The sequence below is a fragment of the Coptis chinensis genome, chromosome 7 (assembly GCF_015680905.1).
Source record: "Coptis chinensis isolate HL-2020 chromosome 7, ASM1568090v1, whole genome shotgun sequence".
Classification (NCBI taxonomy): Eukaryota; Viridiplantae; Streptophyta; class Magnoliopsida; order Ranunculales; family Ranunculaceae; genus Coptis; species Coptis chinensis.
This window is the reverse complement of record NC_141462.1, coordinates 72,929,670-72,950,286: the sequence shown is the minus strand read 5'-3', so window position 1 is coordinate 72,950,286 and position 20,617 is coordinate 72,929,670. Positions and strand designations below refer to the sequence as shown.

At 35.2% G+C, this 20,617-nt stretch overlaps 1 protein-coding gene across 1 annotated transcript; it reads right to left on the bottom strand.

Moving 5' to 3' along the window:
* Window positions 1-5,801: 5,801 nt before the first annotated feature.
* On the bottom strand, window positions 5,802-11,537 carry LOC147488753 (RNA-binding (RRM/RBD/RNP motifs) family protein). Its single transcript, XM_086573478.1, has 5 exons — window positions 11,162-11,537; window positions 10,899-11,072; window positions 8,247-8,315; window positions 7,983-8,167; window positions 5,802-6,535 (listed from the first exon to the last, which is right to left on the bottom strand). Exons 1-5 carry the CDS (start codon window positions 11,339-11,341, stop codon window positions 6,355-6,357), a joined length of 789 nt encoding a protein of 262 aa, XP_086429604.1. The 5' UTR covers window positions 11,342-11,537; the 3' UTR covers window positions 5,802-6,354.
* Window positions 11,538-20,617: the final 9,080 nt, after the last annotated feature.

The following is a 20,617-nucleotide window of genomic DNA, read 5'->3' as shown; positions in this document are numbered from 1 at the left end:
TTCAGTGTTTTTTCAACTCTATCTCCCACCACTCACCACCGGTGAATCATCTATAAATCCCCCTTTGAATATTGTATTCGGTTATTGAAATTTCAATTTTGATTATATGCTTACAGTATTGGTATTTGCGTTTGTTTTTATTATACAATTATCTTCTTATTTTTTCCCCATTTGTGCGTTTGTTCAACGTAGCGATTTGCTTTCAAAACCCCTTTCATGGAAATAAGTTATGTCTCAGGCATTGATTTAGCGTGCTTACATGCCAGTGTTTTTTATTTGAACTTGGTGAAGGAGACATTTCAATTTCTAATTTAGTATGCTTTATCCATTGATACTTTTTTCAGTCAGCAGGTATTTTGAAGGTGAAGAATTCTCATTTGTTACTAGGACTCAAAGATTTATAGAAAATTATTGATTTTGATTTTGATTTTGATTTTATTTTATTTATTATTCAAATTGTTGAGCTACCATTGTTTGAACGCTCTAGCCTTTTTTCCCCGGAATATTTGTGTGATTTTTTATATAAAAAAGGGAAGAAATGGAGACTCCAAATTCTATGGGATAGACCAAATTATAATGGTGGTTGTTTTATACGAACAAGCACTTGAACTTCTCCCTGAAATTGCATCTTTTGCTACACATCCCATTTACAATGAAGCAAATGCAATGAGAATATTGCAACAAGTAATTTTCGCTACTTTATCCCCCAATGACAATCTAAGTGTTATTGCTTGACATGATTGATAGTTAGTTATCTATAATAACTATGCAAAATGCACTACACTGCACTTTCTTCTAATCAATTTTAAGATAGTGTATGTTTCCTTTTGGTACCAGTTAAGGCAATTAGCTATCAGTCATACCTTATCTGGAGAGCTTCTAAATCTCGAGAATATGGTTTCAAATCCTACCTTTATCCAATCTGTCTGCATGTCCTTTATATATAGGTTGTCAGTTGCAGTTTAAGGATCTCAAGTCTCTCTTTCTCCTTCCGGATTACTTATTTTATAGAAGCTATAGTTAGTATAATTTGTTTTCCTTTCCTCATGTTTATGTATGGACAAAGTAATTATGAATGTATGTTTCTTATTAAAATGTAAATGAAGCAGTTATTCTTCAACTCCTATGTTTCTTCTTTGTTACCTACAGTCTTCATCAAATCTCAAATTTATAATGGACAATTAATTGCTTTTCTTTTCACTCTATTCTATTCTATTTTATGATTTCCAGAGCATTACTATTGGTGTGTTCCGCCATTGGAATATATGGGTATGTAGTATGTATCTATCATAATGAAATCTTATCACCTGTTGTCTATTGATGAATATCGACCTATTTATTTGTTTCGAATCAAACTTTTAATATCTTTCTTAGGAATTGTACTCATTTAAAAGCTTCACTTATTAAGCTTGAAGCTAATCCAAGCAAACAATACGATCTATCATTCTATCCACACCAAATTGCTTTGCACGTGGATGACAAAAACATTTATTGAAGAAATGAAGTTAGGCCTTCCTTTGTTAGAAGAACCTGAATCCGAGCGTGTTGAATTGCCTTGTGTTTTTGTTTAGTACCTCCAGGACAGCGCACGATATAGTATCTAGCTATTTTCAGGTTTGTTAGTCTAAGTTTTTTTGGTCCTAAAGTTTATTTCTTGGTTTGTATTTGTTAGCCAGTCTTCTCTTTTGAAATCGGCCCTCTACAACCTCAGTTCAAGTTTACACTGTCAATAGAATTTCTTAGGATGGCAAATGACATGGTCTGGACTCGATAGATACTACGAAACGATAAGGTACAAAAATGAGCTAAACATTACCTCATAAGCCATAACTGAATTAGTAACTAACAGACCATGGCCAATTGGCCACCTTGTGAGTTGCATACGTGCCATAATCATTTACTTTGAGTTGTTTGATGTGAATTTTAAGCTGTTATTATAAATTCTCATCTCAAACCCCCAATTCATGCGAACTCCCCCATTCTAAATAAGTTGTTTGTTTTGAATACAGATTGGAACTTTTGGTTGCTTAGTGAATGGGAAAATATTTAGGGAGTGGATGAGTCCTGCCATGCTTAAGGCACATCAATGGCAAGTAAGTCATTTTTTCAGATTAACGTCTATGATGTTTCATTGAATCTTTAAAATAATTAAACATATGAAAACAATGATATGATCTGATTAAATTTCATACTGGAGCACTCAAAACAAGTTACCTAGAAATGTCTGACATCTTTGATGTCAATAGCACCAAATATATGGATCAAATGTGGTGGAAAGATTACATTAAGAAGTTACCTGACTTCAAGTTCTCAAGCAACAAATATATGGATCAAATGTGGTGGAAAGATTTGCTGTTCAATTTTCCTATAGGTAAACAATTGAACTTTACATTTATCTGTATTGTGGCTAACTTACATAACTCATTAATTATGTGTACAAGCTTTAGTATTTCAGTAAACTTATTACTTTTACACTAAAAAACAATTTGATGTAGAATCCATGTAGCCATATAGGAATACTCTTTGCATGAAAAGATAGTATGATTTACAGTCATATTTTATGTGATTATATCTTTCCCACCCCCTCCCCAAATATCAATAGACGTTCATGGAAACGTTCTGTTTCAAATTTGATTTTAATGCACATATTTTATGAAATGCTTATTACGTCTTTAAAAGAATTAAACATATGAAAACAATGATCTGATCTAATTAAATTTCAAACTTGAGCACTCGAAACAAGTTACCTAGAAGTGTTTGACATCTTTGATGTCAATAGCACCAAATATATGGATCAAATGTGGTGGAAAGATTACATTAAGAAGTTACCTGACTTCAAATTCTCAAGCAACAAATATATGGATCAAATGTGGTGGAAAGATTTGCTGTTCAATTTGCCTATAGGTAAACAATTGAACTTTACATTTATTTGTATTGTGGCTAACTTACATGACTCATTAGTTATGTGTACAAGCTTTAGTATTTCAGTAAACTTATTACTTTTACACTGAAAAACAATTTGATGTAGAATCCATGTAGCCATGTAGGAATACTCTTTGCATGAAAAGATAGTATGATTTACGGTCAGATTTTATGCAATTATATCTTTCCCACCCCCTCCCCTCTCCAAATATCAATAGACGTTCATGGAAATGTTCTGTTTCAAATCTGATTTTAATGCACATATTTTATGAAATGCTTCTCTTGTTACTCTTTAAGGTTTACAAAGTGTGTTTTATGAGATAAATATTTCACCACATCCATGCTTAACTATTAAACAAAGCAACAATGTCATTTACCGCAAAAGGATTTAGCACTAATATACTTCATTGTAGGTCAAAGCCTGTTTTCTAAAGCACGTACTATTATTTCTGTTGGTAGAATCCACAATAAAGTGCAGTTTCGAAATTTCTTTACTTCCGTACTGTGCTTTACTATTCCACTTATGTTTGAAACTCTAAGCATCAATCCTAATGTAGAGATCCTTTTTACAAAAACCAAAGGAAGCTACTTTCTATAGTTAGTAGACTTATATTGTATTGTTGTTGCCAAATTTATGAGGCGCGCCAAGATCTTCTTAATCTAATGGGAATTGAATTATTTCAGCAAATTGTGGATATTGAGGTGTCAGGTGTCTTCAATGAAACGTTAAATTTAGCCTTTTATCTCATTTGTCTGCTCTAGGCTAGATAACATGAACCTTCAGCATCCAACTTCTCTATGTTCATCAAATTGGCAACTAACTCAAGTTAATTATCAATAGTGCAGATTTTGATGGAGACTCCATACCATATACCTTACCATATCAGCACTCCATATATGAATTACGAGTCATTAATTGTCTATTTAAATTAGAATTCCAGTCAATATTCAAATTGTTGATATTATTTATGTTATTTGCATTCCTTATTACACATGTACGAAGTCGCAAAAAGTCTTGCTTTGACTCCTAATGCTCCTTTTCTAATATCATTTGTTCAGCATTTCCTAGAGCCTTTGAACATTGCTGGTCAAGACAACTTGCGTTCGTCATCTACTGAAATCGAGCAACTATGGGCATGGAATTCATTACATGTGAGTGATCGACTGATGCTTCTAAATGTTAAACACATAGAGTGGGTGTTAACCACACTGTGATCTACAATATTTAATATATGGAGCAATCGATGACAGTGAAGGAAGTTCTTGGGCGTTGAAGTCGTGTTGTTTACACTCCTCTGTGTGCAACTCGGAAAATTAGCTCTCTTCAAGAAATTAACCTCCTACTCAAGCTCCTTACCAGATCTTCATATTTGGAATTTGAGGCAGTCAACCAATGATTTTTTAACACAATTTTATAATGCACGTACCTCAAATGTGTTACAAAGACTTTGAGGACCATATATATTCATCTTTTTTTTTTCCTCCCATTTTTTTTCATGTACTTAGATTGTTCTGTGATTGCAACATTGGAAATTATTTGTAAACAGAAAATGATATTTAAGCAATGATATGTATTATGAATGTAATGTACTGGCCTATTGTGTCTAGTAGCACGGTAGCACCATTGCTATTGAACCCTTTTCCCAAATAAAAAAAATTGCAGTATTTGTTACACGTGTAATGCAAGTGAAACTTTGCTAGATTTTCTGAATATCATGTATGAATTAATAATGAATGGATTAGTAACAATCTGACATAGCTCTCCTCTTGATAACTATGTTCACATTCTCTTCAATAAGTTTTGTGTGTCGTTCATGTGCAGAGCACGTGTATTTTGCTAGTAGTAAGATAAAGATATTTCTTGGTATTGCCTTATTAGCTTATTCTGGTGATATCTGTTCCTACTAAAGCTTTCAGAAGTCAGATAAGCACAGCGATTCCATCTGATTATAACGGCAATCTGGCTTAATGTTCATCATTATCTACTAGCAATTCCAATGTTAAACGAAAAGTTATGGCTTCAGTTGATATCAAGAACAGCTATAGCCCACAATGCCAGCAAACGTATAATCCAGATAATACTAACGAAACCTTACCAATTTCAATTCCTTTATTGGCGTGCCCAAATAATAATGCTAAATCCATAGAATGATATTTTGAAATCGCCAGTCAAACCATATTACTGGCATTTTAATTAGAAAGTGAATGCTAACGCCGTACACTAATTAATGATTTTAACCTTGAATGCTAACTTTACAGTGATCACAGTAAACCATCGTGAAGCTACAGTTTATATTTAACGAAGTTAAAACAACACACCGAGGTCTGAGCAAGCCACCTTTAAACGAATGACTAAAGATCAAATTATCGAGGTTTGTATGTCAGATTGCCAGAAACCTTTGTGCCAACTTTTTCATGACCGGTCAGCTTTGCATAAAAGATTTCACCCATGGTAGACAATTGCACGAAGAATTACTCCAACAATAAAAACGAATGTCAATGAACAGCTTATGTGAGTTCGAGAAGTCCCTCTGCCCGAGCCGTCCATGTTTTCACTGCTAACAAAGTTTGGCTCATAAAGTTATCATTACTCAAAAACAAGCTTACCCAGGTTTAAGTACATAGTTTTCAAAATCAGCAAAATCCAATTCGTACTAATATTTGCAACGCAAGTGCTAATATTTACTAGAGAAGCTTTCTTTGGAGTACTAGGGGTTAAACCGAGTTAAAACCATAATTGCCATTGCAACTGTGTATTTTTCAGACAGGGACCTGAACATAACGCACCCAACAGCTAGCTCGGATGGAAAGCTGAGTACATAAGAAATCCTACTTAAGCTATAACCGGCCAAGTAACAATTTACACGTCCCAACAACAATTTTCCACACCACCAAGAGAAAGATTGGAGTACCATATATAAACTTTACTGACTATTAGCACAATGATACACTATTACACTCAGACGTCTAAATGCAAGAGATACAGATCCTTCAAAAACACTTCAGGTAAAACATGGAAAACTAAAAGACTGAGTGCCACTAGCCTGCTTTACCATACACTGAGGAACTTCCTGCACTGCTCATCATCGTCGTTTCTTCCTCTGCGTAAAGTATCACCCAAAAATAGAACAGCAGCTCCTTGTAATGGTCTTAAACTGCGTAAGACTAAAACTAATAAAAGACAATCTAACAAAACCAGATAAGTAGTACAGAGCTCTGTCAATCGTTGTCCATTTAAGTACTAAAGCTAAAACCAAACAGGGCAAACTAGCTAATAAATGCCCCAATATTCAATTACAAAGTCTTTCAAACACTGCATATTCCTATTCCTTTCCTCAAAGGAATAACCCTTTGGAAGAGATACACAAGTACTTTGATAACCAGAGCATCAAACAAGTAACACAAACAGTCGGAATGTAAGAAACTGACATCTCAGTTTATTTGCATTGCTTCAGAGTGGTACTTGTCCAACTCAGCATCAAGATCTTTTGCAGATACCGGGTCACTACGGCCTCTTCCTCGTCCACGTCCTCGCCCAGCTCCATGGCTGCCACCTCCAAATCCACCACCGCCACCTCGAAGCCGTGTAGTAGCTCTCACCCTTCCTTGGCCACTGTTTCATTATTGGACCATAGAATCAGACACATTTAAAAGTGTAATTCCAAGCCAAAAAAAAAAAAGGGGACAAGCAACTATCAAGCTATCAATAATTACTAGTTGGTAGTCTGTTGCACTCTCCGTAGAAATGCACAAACAATGTGTTTCTCTTACTAGGTGGAACCAAATTCTGTTCAAAACTTCAAATTACTGTCAATAGTGGCATTTCAAGACGAAGTCATTGGGAAGATTGTAGAAATGTAAAATTTCCATTCAGGATTTTGGTTAACAAAACTCCTTCCGTGAGAGGACCTATCCATGAAATGGTGATTGGGGGACTATGAATAATGGCAATAGCTGTTATTGGTTATTTCAAGTGGGGTTTTCTGTTTAGCGGATCGTGATGGCATGCTGTAGTAATTTTTATAAGCAACAGGGACATTTGAGATAGAACAAAATAATATTTGAGACTGAAAAATATAACTATAGGTTGTCCCATCATCCATAAAAGTAGTTAGATTTATGAAACATTAGTACATTACTTAATCACAAGATACTAAAATAAGTCATTGACCAAAACATCCACCATAATTGCAGTGTGCGAGAGTATCTGTGTCAGTTCCGACATGGCAAGACACTATGTTTAAGTGTCCATGCTATCTACAGACTAGCCCTACTTGATGATAGTAAGGTAACGAAATTTTGAACGAATACAGTTTGGCCATATCCATAGCAGTGTGAGACCAATTAAATCCCCAGTTGCAAGTAAAGTAAAAAGTAAGTGTTCAAAAAAAGAAAAAAGCAAAGAGAGAATAAAATAGACCAGATAATATGTGGTGCCTGAGAACGCATGTACGTTCAATGGATTCATGTTATAAACACGTCCGAAAATTGGATATTGGGAATATATAGTTTTCATGCGACAAATTTTTATTTAAAAAAAAAACAAAAAATCACACACACCCAAACACACAATGCAATTTCTTAATTTCTTACATGTAATTATGCAAACACTAAATCGAGACACCACCACACCTACCAGAGAGTAAATAGAATGAACAAAGACTAAAGATCATAAAGTCATTAAGAACAATAACCGAAACTGGTGTACTAGCAGCAAATATCCTAAACATTGCAGGCTAGCACAGCAAATAATATCAATCTCCCCTTGATTTTCCAAAAATAGTTGATATATTAGAAAAGCTCTGAATGATCGATTTTTTAAGGTCAAGGAGAAAACAGGACAGAAAGGGGTAAAGGTTGGTTAATACATTCGAAGCCAAAAATATAGATTATTAAATTTCCGCTATGTGTCACTAATATTTTCTCATATATCAGGATATTTTCACCATGACAACCAAGAGAATAGGGATATAAAATTATCAGAATCCAGATGTGTAGTAGTAGTTAAATTAACAACTAAGCTCCAAGTTACTGCCATTAAAATGGCTAGAAATGCTTACCCTCTGGGTGCAAAATTTGGATTCCCAAATACGCCATTAGGAGCAATAGGTAAAGCACCAGGAGTCACTATATTTGTTCCAACAATCTCTATTTTCATTGGCTTCCCGTCAAGCTGGACATTGTTATATCTCTTCACAGCTGCTGCAGCATCTGACCTACGTGAAAAGACCACTTCTGCAGTGCCCTGAAAGAAAGACTCCTCTTTAAATACATGACCAAGAGAATCCCAGGAACAGATAAGCCAAACTAAATGAACTACATACCTTTGATCTCCCACTTCTATCATAATGAACTGAATAGCGCTTCAGATCACCAACTTCAGAAAAAAGTTCCTGTGCAAAGCAAAACTCAGCTAAGATAAAGATCAAATAAAGATAACAGCCCCTAAACCTTTTTTTCAGGTACAAAGTTAAAATAATTCATAATCAACTAGATAATTTAAAACAAATAGAAAAAGTGTATTGAAAAAAAGAAGAAAAACTCAACATACTCAACCAACACACAACCCAAAAAATGAGGAAAAACAAACCACTTTTCCAGACAACAATAAATTCAGAAGGAACTGAGTCTGACAAAAAAGGTTAGTCGACCTCACCTAAGAAACTAGTTATAACAGAAGTAAAATTAACATAGGTTCACCAGTTCGTTGGAAAGGCCAGAAATCCAGTTCAACAAAGCTATAAAAGTGAAAATTAGATTCAAAAGAGTGGAACTTAAAAATGATATATCACAACGGTTTACTAAATTGTACCAAATATATGAATATATGATGACACACGACCACAACAATAAAAATCATAAACAGAAATTGTGGATACAGCACTGATGATTTATTTATTGATAACCAAATATATAGCATGATGCTTGCTCATTTTATCATAACATATACTAAATAATGTTAATAAAACTAAGAGTATTGTTTAATACATTCACATGAAAGACTTTGATATCAAAAATCTAAGAGCCTTAACACCGAAGTAGTTGCTCAAAAGCACAGATAGAGAACAAATGATCGTAACTAAAATACTTCCAATAGGGTAATAGACAGAATCTGTGTTACAGGGTAATAGACACAACAAACCAAGTATACATCTTAAATTGACTACGCTATATATAGACAAAACAAAAACTACAATTTTCTCAACAACAAAAAAAAAGTGAGAAGTTCAAATAAAATTGAAACCAGCACACAGCTTAATCTATAATACATCAATTACACTTTAAAAGATTCATTATGCCTCATAATTCAAACTCTGTGAAAGTAGCTTTTGGGAAAAGGGTTTCTCGCTACAAGATTTCAACATAACATTTATTTGCTTCTCATGACGTATTATACACATCAACAACTACATATCATAGATGTTAATACACTAAATATCAATAAATATCAGGTTAACAATGAGATTTTAATATTTTAGAAGAAGGGAAAAGGACATGCAAATGCATTTCATCATTGGTATACATACAAAATTCACTGAAATTAATTTAAAGGACAAGTGAGAAGAGCCTCACTAAATATACGGAAAGAGGACAAACAAGCAACCATCCCAAAGGAATCTCAACCAAGGAGGTATGACAATCCAGTTAAACAAAAATACCCATGAATAGCAGGCTCCTCCTTCATCCAATCTGGAGATATCAAACACCAAATCAGCACCTTGTTACTAATCAGGAATCCTTCTTGACATGCAAGCCTCTCAAAGAATATTTTCACTTATCCACACCAGCCACATCAAGCAACAGAACCGACATGATGTTCCAAAGGCAAATCCTTCAAGGTGAAAGCAGTCTGTGATTCGAATGCTTAATCTGCTCCAGTAAGTATCCTCAAGACTTATAACAGTCAGGCAGATGAAAGCATTTTTAGTTGGAGAACCAATATTCAGGGCCCAATGACCTGTGTGGTTCCCAACGGCACGCATAAACATCTACCAACTTTAACTTCAAACGTCTTCCTTGAATATCCATACATAGAGTGAGTCGTGCAAGACAGACAATATGAAGGTCTTTACTGAAAAGAGTGCTGGGATCTCGACCCCAGCTCAAAGGTAGCACGTCCAATCTCATCTAAATATATAACTGTTCCATCTAACCTTGGATTCGTATATATATCTTTGTACATTTCAGTGAACTCCTCCAATATCTGGATTCCCACCCAACATGTGTTTAAAACGTGTGACGATAAATCTCTTAGCGGGGCGATATATAAAAGATCGCCAACTGAAGGAAAAAAGACTTCAGACTCTTTTGATAGAAATTTAGGCCATCCTCACCATGAATGATGACCGTCTTGGGGTAATTAAGATTTAGTAGAAGACTTAGGTAAGAATATGCAAATCAATGTTTTCTTTTTTTTTGGATTGTAGTATACAACTTGCATTCCTCTTATTTTTATTTTTCTGTTTCTATAAATCAAAACCTCCTCGTCCTCCCTACGAGTTGACGACATAAAGTGGGCAAATCTTGTATTTGTTCCACAAAGGAACAGTAGAGCTTCGTACTGACAATAATATACGAACTCCAGCTTACTACCTCATCTTTAGTTTGTTAAATAATATGAAAAACAAACAGCAGCATGAGGCAATAATATACTCCCAATCAAAATCCTCTTCCATATATCATCACAGACTAAGCCGCTAACCATTCCCAAGTTGGTATCCACAAAAAAAGCTATCTTGATCATTCTTCAAGTTCCCATAAAAATTGCAAATGCCAACCAAGCTTTGTAAAACGGTGTGTACAAAGACAGAGTAATCAAATACAGAAGTCTCCTCTAGAAATAACATGTTTCCACCAATCTTCTAAAGACAGGCTGTTTTCATAATATTTCATACACAGTCAGAAATTCAATTTCACTTAAATATCTTATTCCTAAACATTTATAATTAACTATAACATCAAATAAATATATGTACCTTAATATCTTCATTGGAAACACCATAATCCAAATTAGATATATAAAGCTTAGTCCCAGTCTCAATCCCTCGACCACCACCACCACCACCTCCTTGTGCAGCCACAACAGCCACAGCACCAACTGGATCAATAAACATATCATGCTGCCACGCTGTCTCAGGTGCATGAACCGGCTGTATAAATTTAATCCATCAAAAAAACAGTCCACGTCAGATCCAAATTAATAATAATAATAATAATAAATATCATTAAATCGAATTACCTTTCCCATGGAATACGGGGTGGTACGGTTAGAACCGCGGTTTTGAAAACGGCGGGTTGGACCAGGACCTGGATTAGAACCAGATCGGCCACCTCTTCCAGAAGCAGAGCTGTTACCAACACCACCTTTTTTGTTCTTCTTGATTATGTCCTCTAGTGACATGTCTAATCCGTCTGTCATTTTTTTATTTTTATTTTGTTTTGTTATCAAGGAAAATGAGGATGAGGAATTTTTTTTGTGTTAGGGTTTTGCAGAGAGAGAAAGGAGGTAAGGTCGGAATGGTTTTTTTTAAAGTCAAAGTCAAACTCTATTGGGTTAGATAATAGTCAGAATTGATTTTTGTGGTGTGTGAGGGTTAGGGTGCCAATGGGTACCCGAAACCGAAACCGAATGTTCTGGTTATGAGTCTTAAAAAGTTAGACTCATTTAAAATGGGCCATTAAAAACCGAACCGATAAAGAATCGAAACTGTAGCACCGAATAGTAAAAAACCCGTAAATACTCAAACCGAAACCGGAACCGATTATTATGATTTCAATATATAAAATTTAGTATCATATTATATTTAAGATAATCAAACTCATACATTATAATATAAAATATATTTTTTACGTGTAAAAGTCTATTAAATATATATAGCATAATAATGAATGTGTGTTGTTAAATATATATTTTATAACTATACGTTAAACAAGTGTATCATAGATGCAAATAATAATGTCAACGTGTGTATTATGAATTAACTAATATATTTTATATTTATTAACTTATGCACGTATATATTTAAATAGTATACACATGCTTGATATATTGTGATACACGCACTTATTATAAACCAATATATAGTGTTCATATTAAAAATTAGTGATGAGATGTAATTGTAAAATGCATGTACTCGCATGTTCGATTTAAAATGTGTGTTAATACACGTGTACAAATATATGTGTATGCACGTAAAATATATCAAGATAACATATATATGTGATTGCACGTGTACACGATCGAGTTAATACAAGGAAACAAATATATATGTATGCACGTAAAAAAAAATCAAAATTATAAGATTAGATGTTTGATTATTTTAATTTCTATATCAAAGGTTGAAATTATCACATGAATAGTAAATGTTTTAACGTGTATGATTGATACGTGTTCATAAATTGATGTAAATATGATTGTTGATATATCACTAATTATACATAAAATATTATCATGTAGGACAAGAAAAAAAGAAAAATAAAAAAAAGTTTTAGTGTTTAAATGATTGAATTTTTTTAATATTCATAATAAATATTAAAGACCCAAATTAGAACCGAAACCGATAAAAACCCGTAGGTTTTTATGGTTTTGGGTTGGGTTCTATAATTCTCATACTAAAACTGTAACGCCCGTATTTAAAATTTATATTTTTTAATTAATTAATTATTTATTTATTTATTTAAAATTGGATCGGATTGGGTTTGGGATACGTGGGCCTAGTTTCTGGGCCCGAGTCTGTGTTGGGCTTGGGTTTCAAACCCAAGTATATAATCATATTGTTCTAGAGAATAAGGTTTGGAGATAATAAAAAAATAATAAAAATGGAGGCAGAGATAGAAACTCGTTTGCTGGAGGGTGGAGCGCGACAATTCGGACTAGGAGGATTCGTGGAACTTGGGATTAATGTGAGTAGATTAGTTTTTTATTTCACGTATCATTTTGTTGTTCAAAGTTTTCGTTCATTTTTCTGTTATTATCATTCGTCCTGTCGTTGTTAAAATTGGTTAAACTGTCTCTTAAAACTCGGTTGAAACTCTGGAAATTTGATGTTGAACTGTTGAAAGTTTGATTTGGGCCCGTTAATGGCGGCGCGAGCCCAAACAAACATTGGTCGTGTACATGGTTTAAAGATGTCCTACTGTGTTGTTGAGTTTAGTAAATTTCGGATTGGTAGTTGAACTGTCGAATGGGTGCTGTCGAGGGTATGGGTGGAGTGGGATGATGTTTGGTGGTTGAGGTTTGAGTGAGTGTTGGAGAGTGTTGTTGAAGCTTGGGACAAACCTTTGACAAGCGTTAATGGCTGACGAATTCAGAGTGGAGAAAGGGTGGTCGATGTAGATTATACTGTAGTTGTTTTGATTGATGACTGGTGAGGGGGTAGTGAGTGCTCGAGTGCTGTAGGGTGGGAAGGTGCTGTCAAAGCTCAAGGATGCGACAATGGCGGTCGGATCCAAATTTAAAGTTGATACTGCTATACTATGGTGGGGTGATTTTTGTAGTTTGAATTGTTATTTTGTATTGTGGGTTGGTTGATTGATGAATGGGGGTAGTGAGGAGGCTTGAGTGTTGATTGAAAGCTTGAAATGAAGCTAATTAATGGTGATTTGGTTGAAATTCGGGCCGAGAGGTGAGAGGAAAATCGAGTTTCCATGTATTAAAGTTGTAGGGGTTTTGGTTGTGGGTATTTTCAGTTATGTTTGGAGTTTAGGGGTGGCGGACGTGAAATTTCGAAAGCAGTGGTGGTGGTGGTCTTTGGAGTGGTGAGGGGAGATGGCGTATTGGGCTTGGGCCTGGGTTGGTTTCTTTGGGCCGGACCACACCAGTTTCAATTGTTTTGGTTGGGCCCGATTTTGTTTTAAGTTGTTGGGCCGGACCAGTTCAATTAAGTTTTGGACCAATTTGGTTTGGTTCAATGGGCCGGTTTGTTTTGTTTTGATCGGGCCCGGTTTTGTTTTAAGTTGTTAGGCCAGTTTAGCTTGGTTGTTTGGGGCCAGTCCATAGGACTTAAATAGAGATCCGAATGGGTCTTTCAACATTTAGACTTTCGGGTTCTAAGATTTGGACTTGGCCAGTTGGGTCCGAACCATTACCTTGGTCATGAGCCCATGAGCCATGCACCTTGACCTTAGCCATGAACCATGGCTATGACTGTAACGCCCGTATTTAAAATACGGATTTATTTATTTATTAATTAATTAATTTAATTATTTATTTAAAAATCGGCTAGATTGGATTTGGGATACGCGGGCCGGATTTCTGGGCCCGAGTCTGTGTTGGGCTTGGGTTTCGGATCCAAGTATATAAACACATTGTTCTAGAGAATAGGATTTTAAAAATAATAAAATATAATGAAAATGGAGGCAGAGCTTGAAGCTCGTTTGCTCGAGCAGTGGAGCGCGATGACTCGAACTCGGAGGAATTCGTAGGAGCTGTTCATACAGGTGAGTAGTTATTTTGTTATTTCACCGGATTTGTAGTTTACATATATCGGCGTATACTGTTTCTGCTTTTTTTTATACTGCTCATTTTTCATGTTGTAATGGACTTCGTGCCATTTGTAGTTATTAAACTTTGTTAAATTCGGATTGGTATTAAACTGTCGAAACTTTGTTGATTTGGGTAAACTGTTCGAACTCTGGAGGTTTTAATGGCGGCGTTGAGAACTCGCCAGTAAACCTTTATGGGTGGACTGTTAGTGTTGGGAGCCTTGAATTGGCGTCAATGGCGCCGAACGCATTACTGTCATACTGTGGTTGGAACTTTTGAAATTTTGTTTGTTTGGTTTTGTTGGTTTGAGGAATCGTTGGTGGTGGTTGTTTGATTGAGTGTTTAGGAGTGGTGGTCGATGCTGCCAAAGCTTGGTTGGAGGCGTTAATGGCCGGTGGACGAACCGGTGGTTGGGCTGTTTTTTGTTTAAATTGGTTGTTGTGTTTTGTGGTGATGTGTTGTGAGGTTGGTTAGTGGTGTTTGAGTGTGTGTGAGGGCTGAAAATGCTGTCGATTGGAGCTTGAAACAAGCTTTAATGGAGGTCGAATTTTAGATCTAGGTTGATGTATAAATGGGGATTGAATGATTGGAGTTTTTGTTTTCATTAAAGTTGGTTGGGTTTGGATGGGGAGTCTAACCGACTTAATGGAATGGGAGTGGGTGGCCGGCGCGTTTTGGTGGCTGGTGGAGGAGAAAATTTGGGGAAGAAGATGCACTGTAGCTGTGGTTGGGCCTTGGGCCGAATCCACTTGCTATATGGGCCGACCTTGTTTTGTTTGCTTGGGCCGAGTTCAGTTTTTGGGGCCTTGGTAATTAGTTGGGCCCGATTATGTTCTAAAGTGTTGGGCCAGTTCATTTCTATTTTGTTTGGGCCCTTTTCCTATTAGTTGTTAACTTGTTATGGGCCAGTTCTAATTTTTGTAATTGTGGGCCGATTTTCTCTTATTTTGTGGACTGTTTAATTTAAAGTTTTGGGCGAACTTCGGTTGTGTTTTGGGCGAAGATAAGTTTTGGGCCCGTTTTATAATATTCTTTGGGGCCAATCCATAGGACTTAAAATAGATCTAATTGGGTCTTTAAATGTTTGGACTTTCGGGTTATAAGGATTGGGCTTGGCCAGTTGGGTCCGAATCATGACTTTGGTCATGAGCCCATGAGCCATGCACCTTTGACCTTAGCCATGAACCAGGGCTATGACCACGAACCTGTTGAGCGATGGAAACGATAGTTTGACCTTGATCATGACGTGTTGACTTTGACTTTGTTGTGGAATGTTGACTTTTCCCGTTTTTCACATATTTGATTATATGGATAAATATAGTAATAATATATTGTCGAACATTATATAATATTGTTTGTCATTATCTAATTAAGATTTGACGTGAGTAGTGTGTAAAGCATATATATATTGGGCTTTGATTGTGGGTATGTGGAATTTGTTTAATTGTTTACGCATTTTATGTTGTAAATTGTATAAATTTGGTGGTCATTATCTAATTAAGATTTGACATGGATATTATAATATTATATAATATGTTGGGATATATATATAATGCAATATGTTTGGGAGAAATAAATGTATAAACACTCCATTAGTATATATGTGATATGCTACTATGAGGTAGTAGTATTGGTGAATATTTGCCCACAGGAGTGTGGCGTAGTGCAATAATATATTGGCACGTGAAAGAATGAAAGTGGTTATGAGATATAATTGAGATATTTTCTAAATATTGTGGTTTAGTGCAATAAGGTATTTGACCTGCACGTGATATAGTGGAATGTTTATGAGTCATTAATGTATGACACCTGAATAAATTACGTAACGAAAATCCTAGAACCTGACTACCACAACTCATGTGATTGGCCCTTCTGGCGTTTCAGTTAATCTGAATGGCCTTTGGGCGTAAGTAATGTGATTGGCCCTTCTGGCGATTCAATTAATCTGAATGGCCTACGGGCGTAAGTAATGTGATTAGCCCTCCGGCGTTTCAATAAAGTTTGAATGGCCCTCCGGCGTAGCGAATAGTGGCTTGATTATTCCGTTCGCAAAATAGAACGATGACGCTAGCGATATTTTATGCGAATAGTGGCGATTTACATAGATTTGGCTTCCGTGTGAGGATTTACGGTGTCGCGGCATCCATTTCGAGTGGTAGTTACGCCGCGGAGTGGCTCATTATGTAAGGGGGGCATGTGGATGTACATGTTCGGTTGGGTAGCGATTGTGGTAGCCGGGGAAACTAGGTAAGACATAGATACTGACGTGAATTTTAGGGACACGCAAAGAAAGCCTGAAATAATCTAATTATGGTAATATGCTTGGTTGGTTATTTGTTTAGTTAGAACCTAAGGCGCCTCGATGGAGGAACTACATGCCTTATTTATGATGCGTATAGTTTGTTGTGTGGTTAGTGGGAAGTTAAGGCGCCTCAGTGGAGAAACTACCTGCCTTAATTATTGTACTTGAGTATGTCATATTAGTCGTTGAAAGTTAAGGTGCCTCGGTGGAGGAACTAACTGCCGTATGGATTATATATATATTTGTATAAGTATATGTTGTTTTTAGAGCTACTCACACCAGCATTTTTATAATGCTAACCCGATTTGCATGTTTGCTTATCGGGTGTGTTCATTAAATGAACATAGTTGATAAGTCTTGACAGGTTTAGTGATAAAGAAGATTGGTTGCTGCTTGTGGTTTGCGTTAGCATTGCATCTCAGGATGTGTTTTGTTTTCCCTTAAGGTGATATAGGTTTTTCAGTTGAGACAATATTATTTGTATTTTCATTTGTAATTTTAATTAAAGAGTTGTTGAAAGGAGATTTGTAAATGTCGATTTGAGATTTTTTGAAATGAATAGGACTTTTGTATAATAGAAATTTTTATTGGTTTTTAATTATCCGCATATTTAAACTGTTTATGGGTTTTTGGAAGTGGAGAGTGCGTCACACCTCAGAGATCGAAGAGTCGGAGACAAATAATGTTTTTTCGAATTCTGTCGAAATTCGGGGTGTGACAATGACCCTGAACCTGTCGAACATGGAAACGACAGTTTGACTTTGACTTTGACTGTTGACTGTGGAATGTTGACTTTTTCTAGATTTTTCACATATTTAAGAATATGGACAAATGTAGTAATAAAATATTGTCGAACATTGTATAACCTTGTTTGTCATTATCTAATTAAGTTTTGACGTGAGTAGTACAATATAACATTGGCACGTAACTAGAGGAGAATTCTGATAATAAGAATTTGATATATATGTTTTTATGGGTATTAAATTATATACGGACTTAGATTCATAGACTTTGATTGTGGACTGTTGACAGTTTAATTGTGTTACGTTTTTATATATTAAATTGTATGGACAAATCAAATGCTAAAATACTGTGAAAGCTTGTATAAATTTGGTGGTCATTATCTAATTAAGATTTGACGTTGATATTGTGACATTATATAATATGTTGGGATATATATATTAAATGCAATAGTTTTGGAGAAATAAATGTGTAAACGCTCCATTATTTTATCTGTGGGATGCTACTAGGAGGTAGTAGAGTATTTGTGGATATTTCCCACGGGAATGTGGCGTAGTGCAATAATATATTGGCACGTGATAAAATGAAAGTGGTTATGAGATATAATTGAGATATTTCTAAATATTATGGCTTAGTGCAATATATATAATTGGCACGTGAAATAATAAGTTTCGAGATTTGATATAGAGATATTCGGATAGCGTGCAATGAATAGTATTGGCACGTGATAATGTGGATTGTATTATAACGAGAAATGTTGAGCTTCAGTACCATTAAGTATAATGGCATGGGATGGAATAAGAATTATTCTGAGATATATATGTATGACACCTGAATAAATTACGTAATGAAAATCCTAGAACCTGACTACCACAACTCATGTGATTTGCCCTGTGTGGGCGTATGTGATATGATTGGCCCTTCTGGCGATTCAGTGAATCTGAATGGCCTCCGGGCGTAAGTAATATGATTGGCCATTCTGGCGTTTCAGTGAATCTGAATGGCCCTTCTGGCGTAGCCGAATAGTGGCTTGATTATTCCATTCGCAAAATAGAACAAGACGCGCGATATTTTATGCCGAATAGTGGCAGTACTTACATAATGGCTTCCGTGTGAGGGTTACCTGGTGTGCGGCATCCCGCTCAGGGTAGTTACACACGGAGTGGTTCATTATGTAAGGGGAGGCATGTGGATGTACATGTTCGGCGTTGGGAAGCGATTGTGGTAGCCATGAAAACTAGGTAAGACAAAAATACGACGTGATTTTAGGGACACGCAAAGAAATCCTTAATAATATAATTATGGTAATATGTTGGTTAATGATGTATCTTTAGATAGATGATTGTATATGGTTTTGCAGAAGGGTGGGTCAAACTAATTACTTGGGCAGAGACGACCCACTCTGTAATTGAGCATGGAATGCGGTATGTATATAATACGTTTGGTTGGTTATTTGTTTAGTTAGAACCTAAAGCGCCTCGATGGAGGAACTACATGCCTTATTTATTATGCGTATAGTTTGTTGTGTGGTTAGTGGGAAGTTAAGGCGCCTCATTGGAGGAACTACCTGCCTTAATTATTGTACTTAAGGATGTTGTACTAGTCGTTGAAAGTTAAGGGGCCTCGGTAGAGGAACTAACTGCCGTATGGATGGTGTAAATATATGTATAACTATATGTTGTATTTTAGAGCTACTCATACCAGCATTTTTATAATGCTAACCCGATTTGCATGTTTGCTTATCGGGTGTGTTCATTAAATGAACATAGTTGACAAATCTTGACAGGTTTAGTGTGGAAGAAGATTGGTTGCTGCTCGTGGTTTGCATTAGCGTCGCATTTCAAGATAGGTTTTGTTTTCCTTTGAGGTGATATAGATTTTCAGTTGAGATAAGGCTATTTGCATTTTCATTTGTTAATTTTTTAAATGAAGAGGACTTTTGTTAATTTGAAATTTTTATTGGTTTTTAAATTATTCGCATGTTTAAACTGTTCATGGGTTTTTGGAAGTGGAGAGTGCGTCACACCTCGGAGATCGAAGAGTCGGGAATGAATAATGTTATTTCAGAATTTTGTCGAAATTCGGGGTGTGACAGTTTGGTATCGGAGCATTTGGTTAGCTTAGGCTTAGGTGAGTCTAAGTGATTCTCGGATCGTGGTTTATGGGTAGTGTTTAAGAAGTTTTATTTTCAAAAACTATTTCCGCTAGTTGTTTTATTTTTACAAAGAAAAGAAAGATACATAAATAAAGAGAGTAAATATTTTTTCTTTATTTGATTGTATGTGTAATGTGTATATTTATATTAGTTACTTGTGGAGTGGAGATGAAATGATGTTTTTGTTTCCTTATCATATGAGGAGTAATTACATTTATTATATGTTAATTATTAATGGATTTGATCAAAATGATGTGTACTGCTATAATATTATTTTATTATTGGTGTTCATTTTCACATGGAGTATTGATTAAGTATGACAACCTGTTTGTGAACTTTGTATTTGAGTGTTATCTTATTGTTCAAGAAGCAAGGAGATATTTTATCTATATTGAATGAGTATGATTAATCGATGACTTTTGATGTACTAAGTAAGGAACTAATTGCCTCGATATTGGAGGAACTATCTCGCCTCACTCGTACATGGTAATGAATGAATAATGTTTTAAAGTATAAGAGATTAATCTGTTAGAGGTGATTAGTTAGAAATAGACCGAATAATAAATAAAATATACGTGTATTCTTTTTGAGATGTGTATACTTGCGTATACACGTGTATTCTTTTTGAAATGTGTCTACTTGCGTATACACGTTTTTATATTATTGTATATAGAGGAACTATTACCGTGCGTATGAGATGATTAATATTGTTTTACCAAGAAAACATGCATGTGTAGGTTGTTTTCTTAGGGTCACGTTATTAATAATTAATGAAAATAATTGTGATAAGTGTTTTTTTTTAAACTATATTGGAATTTATGTAGAGGATGTCTTAATATAATGATGATCGTATTTCAACAACCAACGGATTTTTATTTTGTCTTATAAGTGTGTTTCGTGCTGATAAATTTTGACATGATTGATTAATATTGTTAAATTAGTTTCACATTGATTTTTGCATATTCAAGTATTCTTAAATATATACCTTGATTTATGGTTCATAAATATTACC

Coding starts and splice junctions, on each gene's coding strand:
- LOC147488753 (XM_086573478.1), bottom strand. CDS start 11,341: ATGACAGACGGATTAGACATGTCACTAGAGGACATAATCAAGAAGAAC. Junction 11,073..11,161: donor CCCCGTATTCCATGGGAAAG/GTAATTCGATTT, acceptor AAATTTATACAG/CCGGTTCATGCACCTGAGAC. Junction 8,316..10,898: donor TTTCCAATGAAGATATTAAG/GTACATATATTT, acceptor TGCTTTGCACAG/GAACTTTTTTCTGAAGTTGG.